General features: G+C 37.3%; 1 protein-coding gene across 1 annotated transcript in view; it reads left to right on the forward strand.

Annotated features, from left to right (window-relative positions):
- LOC134660034 (uncharacterized) overlaps positions 1-14,258 on the forward strand; it is an 81,529-nt gene that overhangs the window by 63,491 nt on the left and 3,780 nt on the right. The window contains exons 46-50 of the mRNA XM_063515734.1: positions 406-613; positions 1,256-1,374; positions 3,016-3,087; positions 4,469-4,555; positions 11,883-11,991. Coding sequence (XP_063371804.1) covers positions 406-613; positions 1,256-1,374; positions 3,016-3,087; positions 4,469-4,555; positions 11,883-11,991 — 595 coding nt within the window. The remainder of the gene's footprint in view (positions 1-405; positions 614-1,255; positions 1,375-3,015; positions 3,088-4,468; positions 4,556-11,882; positions 11,992-14,258) is intronic.

The following is a 14,258-nucleotide window of genomic DNA, read 5'->3' on the forward strand; positions in this document are numbered from 1 at the left end:
TTTTTAAATAGATAGAGTGATTCAAGAGGAAGGTTTATGTATAATTTGTTAAACCGTGCGAAGCCGGGCCGGGTCGCTAGTATAAAACAAAATCGCTTCCCGTTGCCTGTCTGTCTGTATGTATGCTTAGATCTCTAAAACTACGTAACAGATTTTGATGCGATTTTTTTTTATAGATAGAGTGATTCAAGCGGAAGGTTTATGTATAATTTGTTAACCCGTGCGAAGCCGGGGCGGGTCGCTAGTATATATATATATAAATAAATATACAAAAATTGCTCGTTTAAAGGTATTAGATTAGATAGATAACCTTCGGACTCTTCTTCACAAAAACTGTCTATAGGCGGTTAAGATTGAGTAATATGTCAATAAAAATTAAAATCGCATTTTTTTTTTCATTTCTAGGCTGAAGAAGAGGAGCGAAAGAGACAGCAGCAGCTCCAGAAGCAAGAAGCGAAGAGTAAAAGGGACAAAGATAAGAAACCTGACCCGCCCAAACCCGAACCTAAGAAAGCAGATAAGCGGGACACCAAGAAACAGGAGCCAGTGAAGAAAGAAGATAAAAAAGATAAAAAGAAAGATAAAGGGAAGGAGATTAAACAGGAGAAGGCTGGTGAGTTATAGTAGTTTTCACACTACCTATTCGAAAAAGAGCTTTTTCTTCCCTGCTAGGAGGGATCATCAGATTGTGTCAACACTAAGATTTTTTTTATTTTCCTCATAGTTAACAAGTAGAATCCTGAGCATAATGAGGGATTCAAGTGTTAACGGCCAAGACGAATTAATTTTGATACCGTGTGACACATACTGCTTTTCACATCAACTATGAGGAAAATAAAAAAATCTTAGTGTTAACACAATCTGATGCTTAAACAGATTATTTAAGCTAAAAAAGGGGGTCAAAAAGTAGCCGAAATCACCTCGCGTGATTTGTGCACTACCCCTTACTCAATCAATGTATCTTTGATGCAGATAACGCTGCAATGGTTTGCGTTTCAACTCCCGTAACAAGATATCTTGTTACTAATGACACAGAATAAATAATAGTACTAGGTACAGAAGACTCACTCTCTAACAAAACGCGTCTGTTACGATCAGCACAGATATGGCCGCTAGGTGGCGACAGCGCCACGCGCGGCTTATGGCTTTCCCCAAAATTGGGGCGGAACGGATGTACTGTAGCAAAGCGACGAAATCGCGGAGTGAGACACGCCTGCTAATGATAAGATAACCACGTATCTCTCTCTCTTTCCAGCACCACAACCGGCACCAACCGCAAAGCAGACGAAACAGAGCAAGAAAGAGAAGAAAGAACAGAGGGCGCAGGTCATCAACATCACCGCCGACACCACCATCGAGGTGGTCAGCAAAAAGGTGCGTTAATTGCACAGACAAGACATCCTCCATACTGAGCATAGTAGCGCTACCCCCTCTGCCACAAATATATGGTAGTTTTACTCCATTTTCGAGTCAAAGTGTCTTTGTGTGACGTCCGTGTGTTTGAACGGACCAATCACGGCACGGGACTCGCTCACCTCGTCCCCCGCACCCCAGTATTTTTGGCAGCGTCGGTTTCATGAAATAATTGCTCTAAACTCTGTCTAGAGAATTCCTAGTTTATGATTAATTGACTCGACCTAAAGAATATGTTAGAGAATTTGAAATAGAGGCGTATTCGTTCCTTGAGAATACGTTTACTATACAAAACTTGGAGGATACAACTAAACGGAGTAGCCATTAACAGGCTTTCCCCTCTGTCGAAAATAGGCGGCCAACGGTCATACACAATGTATGGACTGACGTTTATCTGACATGGCTATTTTTACGTTACGCATACATTTGACGTTCCCCTCCCCCGCAAAAATCGGCAGACTGTTTTGTACAGAAAATTACAGACATGGCGTCTCCGTTTGATTATATCCTCCAAGATACAAAATTAGGAACCATTCGAATAGTGACGTTCCATTTTTCAAAAGTTGAATTTTCAAGGACAAATCATTTTGTATAGTGACACTATGTTTCTCAAGGAACGTATTGTTAAAGTAAACTTGACACATGATTAAAACTTTTAGACTGCCATTTGACTTTGATCCTTATTCTTTCACTGATATGTGTTAAATTTATTAAATATCATAAAGTGGCGCCATCTACACGAGAATAGGCCAAAGGTATGGCGCCATCTTCTCGAGCGATGGCGCCATACCTTTGGCCTATTCTAAAGTCAAATGGCATTGTAAAAGTTTTAATCAAATGTACCTACACATGAAACGCAATAAAATATTTGAAATTGAAATTTGAAATCCTGTGTCGAAATAAAGCAGTAAATATACTGTGCCTACAAAGTTTACTTTAACAATACGCCTCTATACGAAATTATCTTTGGTTAAAGTAAAAATGTTTAATACAATAGTCGTACGCACTGATCAGCGCTTTTATAAGATCAGTGCGTATATAATAGTATTTTATGCAACCGTTGTTTAAGAGAGGTCAAAAAAGGCGAGTGGCGTGAGTAACAATTTGAGGCGAAGCCGAAAATTGTTAATAAAGACGCCACGAGTATTTTTTGACTCGGTTAAACAACGTTGCATACAATACTTTTTCTACGACCAAGCACACTTACTTTGATATAAAATTGTAAATTTAACAAATATTTTTAATTCAAGAAGTAGCAAAAATGGAGGGTACGGGCGGGAAAAGAATGAATGAATGAATGAAATTTAAAAAAAAACATGTCTATGGTTCACTTATTTGTCAGAGATGACATTTAAAGTAAGGTTGACAACACTGTATTTCATTCAATATTTTTTAAGTGGTCATTACACGAAGTATCGTAAAATCGCCAAAAAGATACTGCGTGTATGCACAAATTCTTTTTTTGGGGCATAGACCAAAGACTTGTCTTGACAACTATAAGGTAGGGTTTTAAAGGTGTGTGCACGACCCTTTAAATGACAAATAAAAGTACGGGAGTAGAAAAAAACATATTAGGGTTAATGTGTGCTCCTGTCCGGTTAGGGCTCCTGTGGCGTCGAGCATGAGACGCCAGCGTCCTGCAGCATCATGGAGCAGCTCAGCTGCGGCGTGCAGGTGCGCTAACTTATATCTATACTTATTTTTAGGGTTCCGTAGCCAAATGGCAAAAAACGGAACCCTTATAGATTCGTCATGTCTGTCTGTCTGTCTGTCTGTCCGTCTGTCCGTGTATGTCACAGTCACTTTTCTCCGAAACTATAAGAACTATACTGTTGAAACTTGGTAAGTAGATGTATTCTGTGAACCGCATTAAGATTTTCACACAAAAATAGAAAAAAAAACAATAAATTTTTGGGGTTCCCTATACTTAGAACTGAAACTCAAAATTTTTTTTTTCATCAAACCTATACGTGTGGGGTATCTATGGATAGGTCTTCAAAAATGATATTGAGGTTTCTAATATCATTTTTTTCTAAACTGAATAGTTTGCGCGAGAGACACTTCCAAAGTAAAATGTGTGCCCCCCCCCTGTAACTTCTAAAATAACAGAATGATAAAACTAAAAAAAATATATGATGTACATTACCGTGTAAACTTCCACCGAAAATTGGTTTGAACAAGATCTAGTAAGTAGTTTTTTTTTAATACGTCATAAATCGCCTAAATACGGAACCCTTCATGGGCGAGTCCGAATCGCACTTGGCCGCTTTTTTTAGTGTAAAATAGTACATTTCAATGCAAGTGTGAAAAGTGTGTTATTATTTACGAGTCCCGAGATGGACATGGGACAAGTGGCACTTTTTGAGCAACTGTATTAAAAAAAATGTTAAACGTCAAAATCACTAAAATCACAAAAAAAAAACACTACACCAACTGGTAAAGGCTCTCTTGATTGTTTAAAAACTGGTAGCAACGTTGCATTTTATTCACATGTGAGGCAAAGCAATCAAATGCAAATTTTGAGTTGTTTTCTTATGTTTGCTGGTACAATTGACTTTTAAATGATGATTTTGAATGATTAATATTTAATAACATTAATTTGGATTTGATTTGGTTTGATATCTTACAGTTAATATTTTCTTCGGGTTGGTGTGGTGAACATTTTTATGTTGTGTTTCACTTGGGGGCAAATTTTGTGCTTTGAAACCCTCGCAACGCTCGAGATTTCATTTTACGAACTACTCGCTAAGCTCGTGGGTTAAGTTTGGAATCTTTCGCTTGCTCGGGTGTCAATATTAGCACGAGCGGTTAAAAAACAACTTTGTCCCCTTGTAAAACAAATAACTATTTTTCTACTTTTTCCTAATCTGAACACGCTGCCGAATATGCCCTTAAACGGATCCCCACAAAAGATTTTTACATCCTTTATTTACAAAATAGAGTAGTGTAAAATGTTCTGGTTGTAAATTTGATTGAAATGACGCTATACATTTTATTATTTTTATTGTACTGCGCGGTACATGGGCGCTTAAATGTTCTTATTTTAATTTTCCAGGTATCTGATTTACGGCTACCACCCGGCATTACGTTAACGAGGGTACAACCTAATGATAAGAAGGAACCCGCTCCCATCAAGTCAGTGGTGAGTAGAAATAAGTGTTGTTTAGATTAACCTATACTAGCGACCCGCCCCGGCTTCGCACGGGTTAACAAATTATACAGGAGTCCCCTAGCTGTTAACTTTAAGGTCTTAAATTGGTAGACCCTCCAACGCGCACGGTCTCCATAGTCAATTGATGAGTGTAGGACTAAGTATAGCTGGTCAAGCAAATCTTGTCAGTAAAAAAAGGCGCGAAATTCGATTTTTCTATGGGACGATATCCCTTCGCGTCTAAATTTTTCAAATTTGCCGCCTTTTTCTACTGACAAGATCTGCTTGACCAAGAATAGATCTGTGTCAGGGATGTTGCGAACATCCGCATCCGCGTCCGTAACCGCGGAACTTCCGCATTATTTTCAACATCCGCATCCGCATGAAATCGATGCGGAGCTTATGCGGATGCGGATGTCGAACAAGTCGGTACAGGAACGTCTTAGCGGCGGCGTAAGTGCTAGGTAATTTTGTCATTACCTATAACCATAAAGTAAGTATAGTATAGAGTAATCGGCCCATACAAGCCTCGCTTAGTTCCACAAAAATCCAAGAGATGTCACTCAGAGCACCATTGGGCCTAAATATATATTTGTGTTATTTCAAATCTTGCCAATTTTTAAATTAACATGTATAGTTCTAATTTATTTAGCATATTACAACAAAAACCTTTTAAAACATCCATTTACACATAGTAAATCGACGCAGAAAAAAATAAATAAATAATGGCATGAACTATTCTAAGCGCCATCTATCGCATTACTAGACAGTTAGTTTCTTGCCGTTGTAACACACTAAATAGCTCGATTGTTTGAGAAAGACTATCAATAGATGTCACTGTAGTAAATCCTCATACTTTATGATCATATCACAGACAACATATCAACATTATTAAGTAATAAATAATATAATTTTTCTCAAAAATGGACGGCAAAGTCGACGTTGCCGGTTAAAAAATAGGTCGCGAAGTGTGTAGTTTATGGTCATTCTAAAAATTAAAAAGTTAAAAACATTGCTGTATCGATTTCGGGACTGCAATGTTGCATACAAATTCCATTATTAAACGAGTTCCAAACTTTTTAAAACTTTAAATGGCCATATCAAATGAAGGCATAGGTCCATTAAACAGCCGAACAGATGATCAGCACTTATTATTAATATAATGTTGGTACCGCGACTATTTAGGTGTCTCAAATACGTTGGCGTATTTTCAGCAGAAAAATACACTTCTATTTTTTTTAAAGGCGGCAAGCAAATCTTTTTAATGGTTTTACTTTTCTCTGTGAAAATTAGAACGTTGCTTCTGTAAAATATCTCTTGCACCATTTTTGAGAAAAGCACTATATATGACTCGGCTGGAAGGCTACTTGCTGGCTTCGGATTCAATTAAACGGACTCCCAAGGTCGTCCGTTTAAAACGAATCCTCAGCTTGCAAGTAGCTACTTCCGAACCTCTACAATAATGTACTATTTTTCTTAGAAACGTGATAATAATTAAAATATATTAAACCTACATGGTATCATCAGCCACACTGTTAAGTGTTAACTGTACCGATGTACAGTTAGGAGTGTTGCTGTTTGTATATTAATTTACTTAACCTTACGCATTACAAAATTGTCCTCATATAGCTATACATATATTTTAGGACAGTCTTACACTAATCGACCTACTTGGTAACAAAACATTGTAAATTCTTGAGTAGTTTGAATAGCAGGGCAGGTGACAAAAACTTGCTCAAAAGCATAGAAGGTAGCATCCTATAGAAGTGGTGTACGCGTGCCTCCGTGAGGGACAAAACATGTAAATTCGACCAATCATAGCGTCGCATTGCGCCGCTATGATTGGTCGAATTTATTTGTTATGGTGGGCAACAAATGAATTCGACCAATCACGGTGGTCAATTTACGGTGGGGAATAAAACAAGATGTGAGACTGTGACAAGGACAAACAATAATAGCGCTTTCGCTGCTACTCCTACTGAAAGATACATAAGACTATCCCGTTCTGTCAGTTATCCCCTGCTTCTATTCATGCTCAAAAGAGAAGAGACATCCGACATTTAAAAAAATATCCCTATATGTATGAGAGCAATAATACAATGTGTAAATGTAAATACATACATATCTTATATTTTATGATCATATCAAAGCTGGAAGTCCTAGGTTCGGATCCCCCTAAAAGTGTATTAATATGGTGTCCCATGGTGGTGGCCCATTTGTCCCCGCCGCCATACAAGAGGTGTGGACAGATGGGAATAGATATAGACCATTAATATATACACACACAATTAAAAAACAAATAAATGTCCTATGAGGATTTGAACCCAGGACCTCCTACTTCATAGCACATAGCAGAGCAGGGTCACTGTCACTACTGACTAGCTAGGAGGCCGTAGAAATAATATACAATTTATATATATTTAAATTAAGTACAGTCAGCGTCGTATAGTAGGTCGCATCCAAAGTATTCAAATAGTTCAGTACGCCATACAAATAATATGGTGTACCGAACTATTTGAATACTTTGGATGCTACCTACTATATGACGCTGACTGTACTTATATAACAATTAACAAATCAGACTGGCAGCCACAGTTTAATGGCTAATCTAGGATTAAAACTTTTTAGTGGCTTGCCATTATGTTCAAAACATTTAGCTTCATACCACATCAAATATTTAAGTTTACCGCCATTGCCCGCCAGCATTGAACAAATTGGTTGTTAGTGGGTAGACAAAATAAAGTCACTATCATGTTAAACATTGAATTTATTAATTGTATTTTATTATTTTTAAGAGAATCTTCATAGCATGTGTCTGTCCGTTGAAACAGGAATCAATCTCAACCATCTTCCACTCAAAATATTTTACTTGTGGTACAGTCGCCATCAGATATATCGGAGCGGCCAAGGCGCTCACAAATATCTGAACACGCCTCTATTGTCAGGGCGTTAGAGTGCGTGTTCAGATATTGTGAACACCTTGGCCGTTCCGATATATCTGATGGCGACTGTACAGAGATGCATTGACTATTTCATCTTCACTCTCTTGTTGCATACATTGTAACTTCTAGTGGCTAGAGGCTGGGTCCTGAAATCAGAAACATATTTTTTATATATAAAATGTAATAATATCACAATAAAGTTTAATACACATTGCCTTCACATTGGAGTCTGTTTGCAAACACTAACCATTGTATAGATTTAGACCAAGAAAAGTATGCAGCGATATTGATCGCCTGCGCAGTACATGTGTTATTTTAAATGTCAAACATCTTTGAAATTATGACGTACCTTTCTTCTTTCTTGCTCTAACTCTAAATACTTTGGAATCTTTTGCTTGCTCGGGTATCAATATTAGCATGGGGGGTTAAAATAAAACTTGACAATAGTTATTAGTGGGCAAGGGGGCAAAGCAGTTGTTTAACCGCTCATGCTAATGTTGATTCCAGAGCAAGCAGAAGATTTGAACTATGAGCGTAGCGAGTGGTTCGAGAAGTGGAATCTTGAGCGTTGTGAGAATTCAAGGCACGAGGGTTAAACAAACATTGCCACCTAATGAAACACAGAATTTATCACCATGCCAAAGCAGGGAAAATACCAACTATAAAATACCAAAAAAATCAAATCCACATGAACATTATAAAGAATTTATAATTCAAAATCATCATTTAAAAGTAAATTCTACCAGCTAACATAAGGAAACTCAAAATTTAGATCTGATTACTTTGCCCCACATGTGGGATAAATCATAAATGCAATTTTCTCATTAGTATTTGAACAATCAAGGGGGCCTTTACCAGTTGGTGTGGTGATAAATTATTTAATTAACCTTTGTATTCAAAACAAACTTACCTGAAGTGTTAATTTTTTATCAATTTTATCATTTATTGGCAAACAGTAGACACTGTCAGATTAATATGTAGGTTTTACCATTAGTAGTGTTCCGTTACTACATCGGCAATTCACGTCATCATCACAGGTCTTTTCGTCTATTGCAGACGATTTATGCATTGCTGTTTAGACAACGGGTTTGGTGATTGTGGAGGCCGATGCGTGAGCGGCACGACCTCCCACATTTTGGGCACATGTCACGCTTAGCACAGTCTTTAAAGCGCCACATCGGTCTTCCAACTTTCCTTTTAGCATACCTACGCAACTGCACCAAGCAAGACACGTCTAGGTATTCTATTCACGTACTTGTACTATAGTTCAAATGAAGCTATAATATGAAATTAATAAGTTTGTATAAACAGAAACAACGCAAAGGCAACAAACGCGGTGCCGCTTTGTGGCGACTTGACTATTTGACAGTTTATTTTTAGTGTTGCCGTTGAAAGTTCTTTCTTGTCCCTAAATAGAGCTTTTATGATTTATTATTATACAATATTATTAGTTCAAATAAAATATGATATTCCAAAAGACTACAAATAATATTATATAGTACTTAAATTCCAAAATAATGATAATTATGCCTCAGTGTCCATTTCTGAGGGCCTACCGCGAACCACGTTCGACGTGTTGCCTCTCTGTCGCACTTGTAAATTCGTACGTAAGTGTGACGGGGAGGCAACACGTCGAACGTGGTTCGCGGTAGGCCCTCAGCTTTTTTAAGGAACAGGCGTATAACATTACCCTGAAGTAGGGGACTAATTTTAAAATAGCAATAATCATTACTTGATGCCGTTTTTGACGTTTCTGTGCACGCTGTTGTCTGTCTATACTTATAGGTCACATAATTAGTGATACAAACACCTGCCTGGTCAATATACGCAAAATTAGATATATTTATTCTAATTATAACAGAAAAAGTTTATTAAAACAAACATTAAATGCTTTTGTATAATAATTTCAGGTTTGATAGGTACGGGTTTTGCCATGGGAGAAGTTGAAAAGGAACGTTATGAAAACATATCTTTGTATGTATAGGTACTAAGATGGTACAAATCATGTACAAATCTGTTGCTTAAAAATAAAAGCACGACGCGACGTTGCCAAACTGCTATGAGTTACTGCGAAGCGAGTCCAGTTTAACTCGACAACGTCGCATCGTATTGTTACAATAGGGTATTTTCGTACTAGTCAAATCAGTTACTTTTTTATAGTTATTGCAATGCAACTTGTATCGTAAATTTTTAGAAGGCACGATAAGAGTGAATTGAGCATGAATTGAGGTATTTTATCTCATTAGGATCGAAAGAGCTCGTGAATTTGAGTACAAATAACACAAAAGTGGCAAAAAAGATCACAATATAAAAAATGGCAAAAAATAGTAGTTTTCGATATAAGTGCGAGAAGTATGTCATTTTGCACGAGTACCGAGCTTTCGATTTTTCCGGTAATATACTGAGGGGCTACCGCCAAAACCGAAATTCGCAAATTGCGGGGATCTTTCTCTTTTACTCCAATGCAGGCGTAATTAGAGTGACAGAGAAAAATGCCCGCAATTTGCGAAATTCGATTTTCGCGGTTATAGCCCTGTCACTTACAACGGATGCCTTTACTTTGATATCTGGTGGCGTTAAATTAACTCCAAAATCGTCTGAATCACTCATTTTTATTTAATAACTTATGCTTTCTTGGCAATTACTTACAAACATAAATCACTTTAAATGTTGAATAAAAAAGGCGGGAAGGGAATAAAAAAAGTTTTACTTTTAATTGCCATTTTTTTCAATGTGGATTCTGTTGTCACTGTTGTCAGCATTATGCCAATTGAAGAGAAATTGTATTATTAAAATTAATAAAATTAATTTTCAGAACATATAATTATACATGGTCAACCAGATCTTGACAGTAGAAAAAGGCGGCAAATTTGAAAAATGTAGGCGCGAAAGGATATCGTCCCATAGAAAATTTGAATTTCGCGCCTTTATTTTACTGACAAGATTTGGTTGACCAGCTATATGTAAAAAAACATGAATCTTTTGTTATTTCATTATATTGATATATATCTAATTAATTACATTTATATTAAGTGTATAAAGTGTATTGTACGAACGTCAGCTTCATTCTGTCGCGCGTTGTTCAAGTAATACTATTGGGTCTCGAATAATACTCCTTTATGCCCAATCGCGCGTTGTTCAGGTGGGTCATTTATAAGCGGGTCTCGCATAATACTCATTTATTTAAAATGTATCAATCAGATTACTTTTTAGCACTAGTGTAAAAAAATCAAACTTTACGCACGATTTGCAGCTACAAAAACTAAACTTTTTGAGCAATTGGATTAAAAAAATATAAAGAAACGCTCAAGTACCAGTGGCATGGTGGCATATAGACGGACTTACGCCAGTAGTAATGTCTAATCCTTTTGCCATGCACCAATGGTAGCATGCGCAAAATTATTATGACAGGTATTTATTTTCAGCCGGTTTAAATAGTTTCGGCAAGACTTATGTAGCATTCTTATAATATATAAATATTATCATCACCACAGTATCGTTTTCCGAAATTACTTTATGGTTATACCGTTTGGCTACGCTATTTCTCTGTACCCTGCCTCTCCCTTCCCTCCCTGTACTCCTTAAGTGCCCGAACTCTCTTTACTCATACTGAAAGATACATAAGAATATCCTGTTCGGTCATTTCCTTCCACCCCTCATGCTTGATCCAGTTTTAAACTAGATTCATGATTTATTCAATACGCTATAAAGCGACATCTGTTGATTACTTCTAATCGTTGGCAACGACATATGTCTACTAACTTTCAATGAAGACGTATAGATGTCGTTAGGAATTCTATGATTTGGATGTGACACAGCGCCATCTTGTATCCATGATAGGCAACAGTGCATTTTCAGTGACGCCATCTGGTAATGATGCGCTTTTAGGCGGTCACATTTGAATGTATGGGATAGCAGCGTCTGTATATATGTAGTCTGTGCTATAACGAAATCGTCTAGATCCAGAAAAGTCGGCCACGTTACTGTTTATTAAAAATAACGCACCTATATTCTTGCTCAAATACTAAACGTTTCGTTTTTTTTTTAAATAAAAAAATACTAATAATAATATTTGACGTTTTCTAAGTACCTAATCTCGACATCCGCGGATGTGAGCCTTTAAATATCCGCATCCGCGGATGTCAAAAAATCTGCATCCGCAACATCCCTGATCTGTATTATATTATTGTTGTTTGTGTTTTGTGTTTCCTGAATATAAATTCGTTCTTGTCTACGTGACAGCGTGATAAAACGGTGTCCGTCACTTTCTTTCCCACGGTATTAAACAGTGACAGTTATTTTATCACGTGGATAAAGATGGATAAAGCTATCCATAATAGGCTGGCTGAATATAAATGTATGAACTTATTTTGTAGCCGCTATGGAAAGCGCACGCGCTGGGCGCGGCGCCGACGCCGGTGGCGCGGCCGGCGCCCGTCATCAACGCTGACCCGGCCGCCATGATGTTCACCACACAGCATCCAGGTAACACTATCAGCATAGAGAAAAAAATACATAGAGTGCTCACTCCATACATTAGTTGTCCGAACGTCTGGACTGCCGCCTCACGAAATACTGGGTAGAGGTGGTGATAGGCAGGGCTAAATAACCCATTTTGCCCCGTGTTCCTCTCTGCACGCAGTAATATTAAGGTAGTAAATATTAGTATATGTGTATAGTTATAAGTGTTTTTATGTAAGTACTAACATAGGATGTAAGTTTCTCTGGTTAACTAACAAAAATATGGATCTCATGGTCTGAAATAAACAAATTTTATTTTATTATTTATTAGTTTTAGTACCAAAAAGACTATTAGCATCTAGCATCGAGTAACGGAACTATCAGTACTGCTACTTGACAATAGATGTAGCACCGACCGGAAAGTCTTATGCTGTTGAGATAAGACTTTCCGGTCGGTGCTACATCTATTGTCAAGTATTTTATTTTATTTTATTTTATTTTCTTTATTGGGGAAAAAACAGACATAGGCAGATAATACAAAAATAGGACATAGGTTTATACATTAATAGGTGCGACCTACATCCTGGGACAATTCCCACTGAGATTTATAAACTAAGAATATTTCAGTGGCATTGTCTTCGGATTGAGGTATAAATTGTGTGGTATAATAGATACTAAACTAATATTGGTACATTAATGATAATAATAGTAATTACAGTACTGACAAGATTCAATCACATAACATTGGAGAAGCGAAATGAGGAACTATAGATAATTACACTTAAATGTTAAATATAGGACTAAGCTTATATTGGGCCAAAACTTCCTAGTTAAGATGAAGCAAAGTTTGAGGAAAGTTAGAGGAAGTACATAATGCATCATAACAGTAAGTTTACTTTACGTTTGAAATTTGCACGATTATTGTTGAAAATGTCAACCGAGACCAGGTTATTATTATACATTTGACATATTCTGCGAAGCGGAGCGCGGACTCCAGCGTTACTCGACGCGGCAGGCAACGCGAACAAGGACGTAGTTCGTGTTCTATAGGTTGGAGCACGGAAACCAATACTTTCTAGCAGTTCTGAACAGTTATAAGTAGCAGTACTGATAGTTCCGCTACTCGATGCTAGATGTAGACACTAAAATTAATAGTCTGAACTGATGTATGGAGTGAGCAGTCTATGAATTTTTTTCTCTATGCTATCAGGGATAAGTTCGCCTTTGTTGTATTTAATTTACTCTGTAACTGTGTTTCTCGTGTTTTTATTTCCATGTGCAATAAGGTATATACATACATACTATCCCCGGGAACGGTATTCCGCCTGTCCAATGGCGTTGGCAACTGTCAAAGGTTTGCATAGATGGCGCCATCATAGCTTGCCCGTTTTTCTATGAGATTTGCTTAATTGGCTGGCATCCAGGGCATTAAAAAACAAAAATTGGACATAATTCTAGAGATTGACAGGGCAAGCTATGATGGCGTCATCTGCTAAATACTTCGACCGACCAATCACATTTCTTTGTCCTAATTTGTTTGTGTGTATTTGCATCTCACATTTTGCTTAGTGAGAGAGTGAGACGCAATGCACATTGGACAGGTGCAATACCACCCTAAACTGTACACATTCCACTACAGGACTCATCTCCCGCACGAGACCTTTTTGAAAACCGATAAACTAAATTCCAAATTAAATGAAATTTATTATTTATAACATACAATAGGTCAATACATAATGGGATAGAACACTAACTAGCAAACCGTTTCTCTGGATTATTATAGGACCTCTGAACTCAATAATTAACTGGCTAACTAAATAAATAAACTCATATTCACATTATTGTATGTATTCTTAAAATAGAGATGTCGACCATGAGACGACCGGTCTGGCCTAGTGGGTAGTGACCCTGCCTGTGAAGCCGCGGTCCTGGGTTCGAATCCCAGTAAGGGCATTTATTTGTGCGATGAGCACAGATATTTGTTCCTGAGTCATGGTTGTTTTCTATGTATTTAAGTATTTGTATATTATATATATCGTTGTCTGAGTACCCACAACACAAGCTTTCTTGAGCTTACCGTGGGGCTTAGTCAATTTGTGTAATAATGTCCTATAATATTTATTTATTTATGTGTAATAATATATTAAAGCGCTGGTGGCCCAGCGGTAAGAGCGTGCGACTTGCAATCCGGAGGTCGCGGGTTCGAACCCCGGCTCGTAAAGTGTCATTCAATAGAATTTGCTAACTATGTAAACAAAAGTTACTATTAAATTGACATTCAGTGTCAATTT

The sequence above is a fragment of the Cydia amplana genome, chromosome 26 (assembly GCF_948474715.1).
Source record: "Cydia amplana chromosome 26, ilCydAmpl1.1, whole genome shotgun sequence".
Taxonomy (NCBI): Eukaryota; Metazoa; Arthropoda; class Insecta; order Lepidoptera; family Tortricidae; genus Cydia; species Cydia amplana.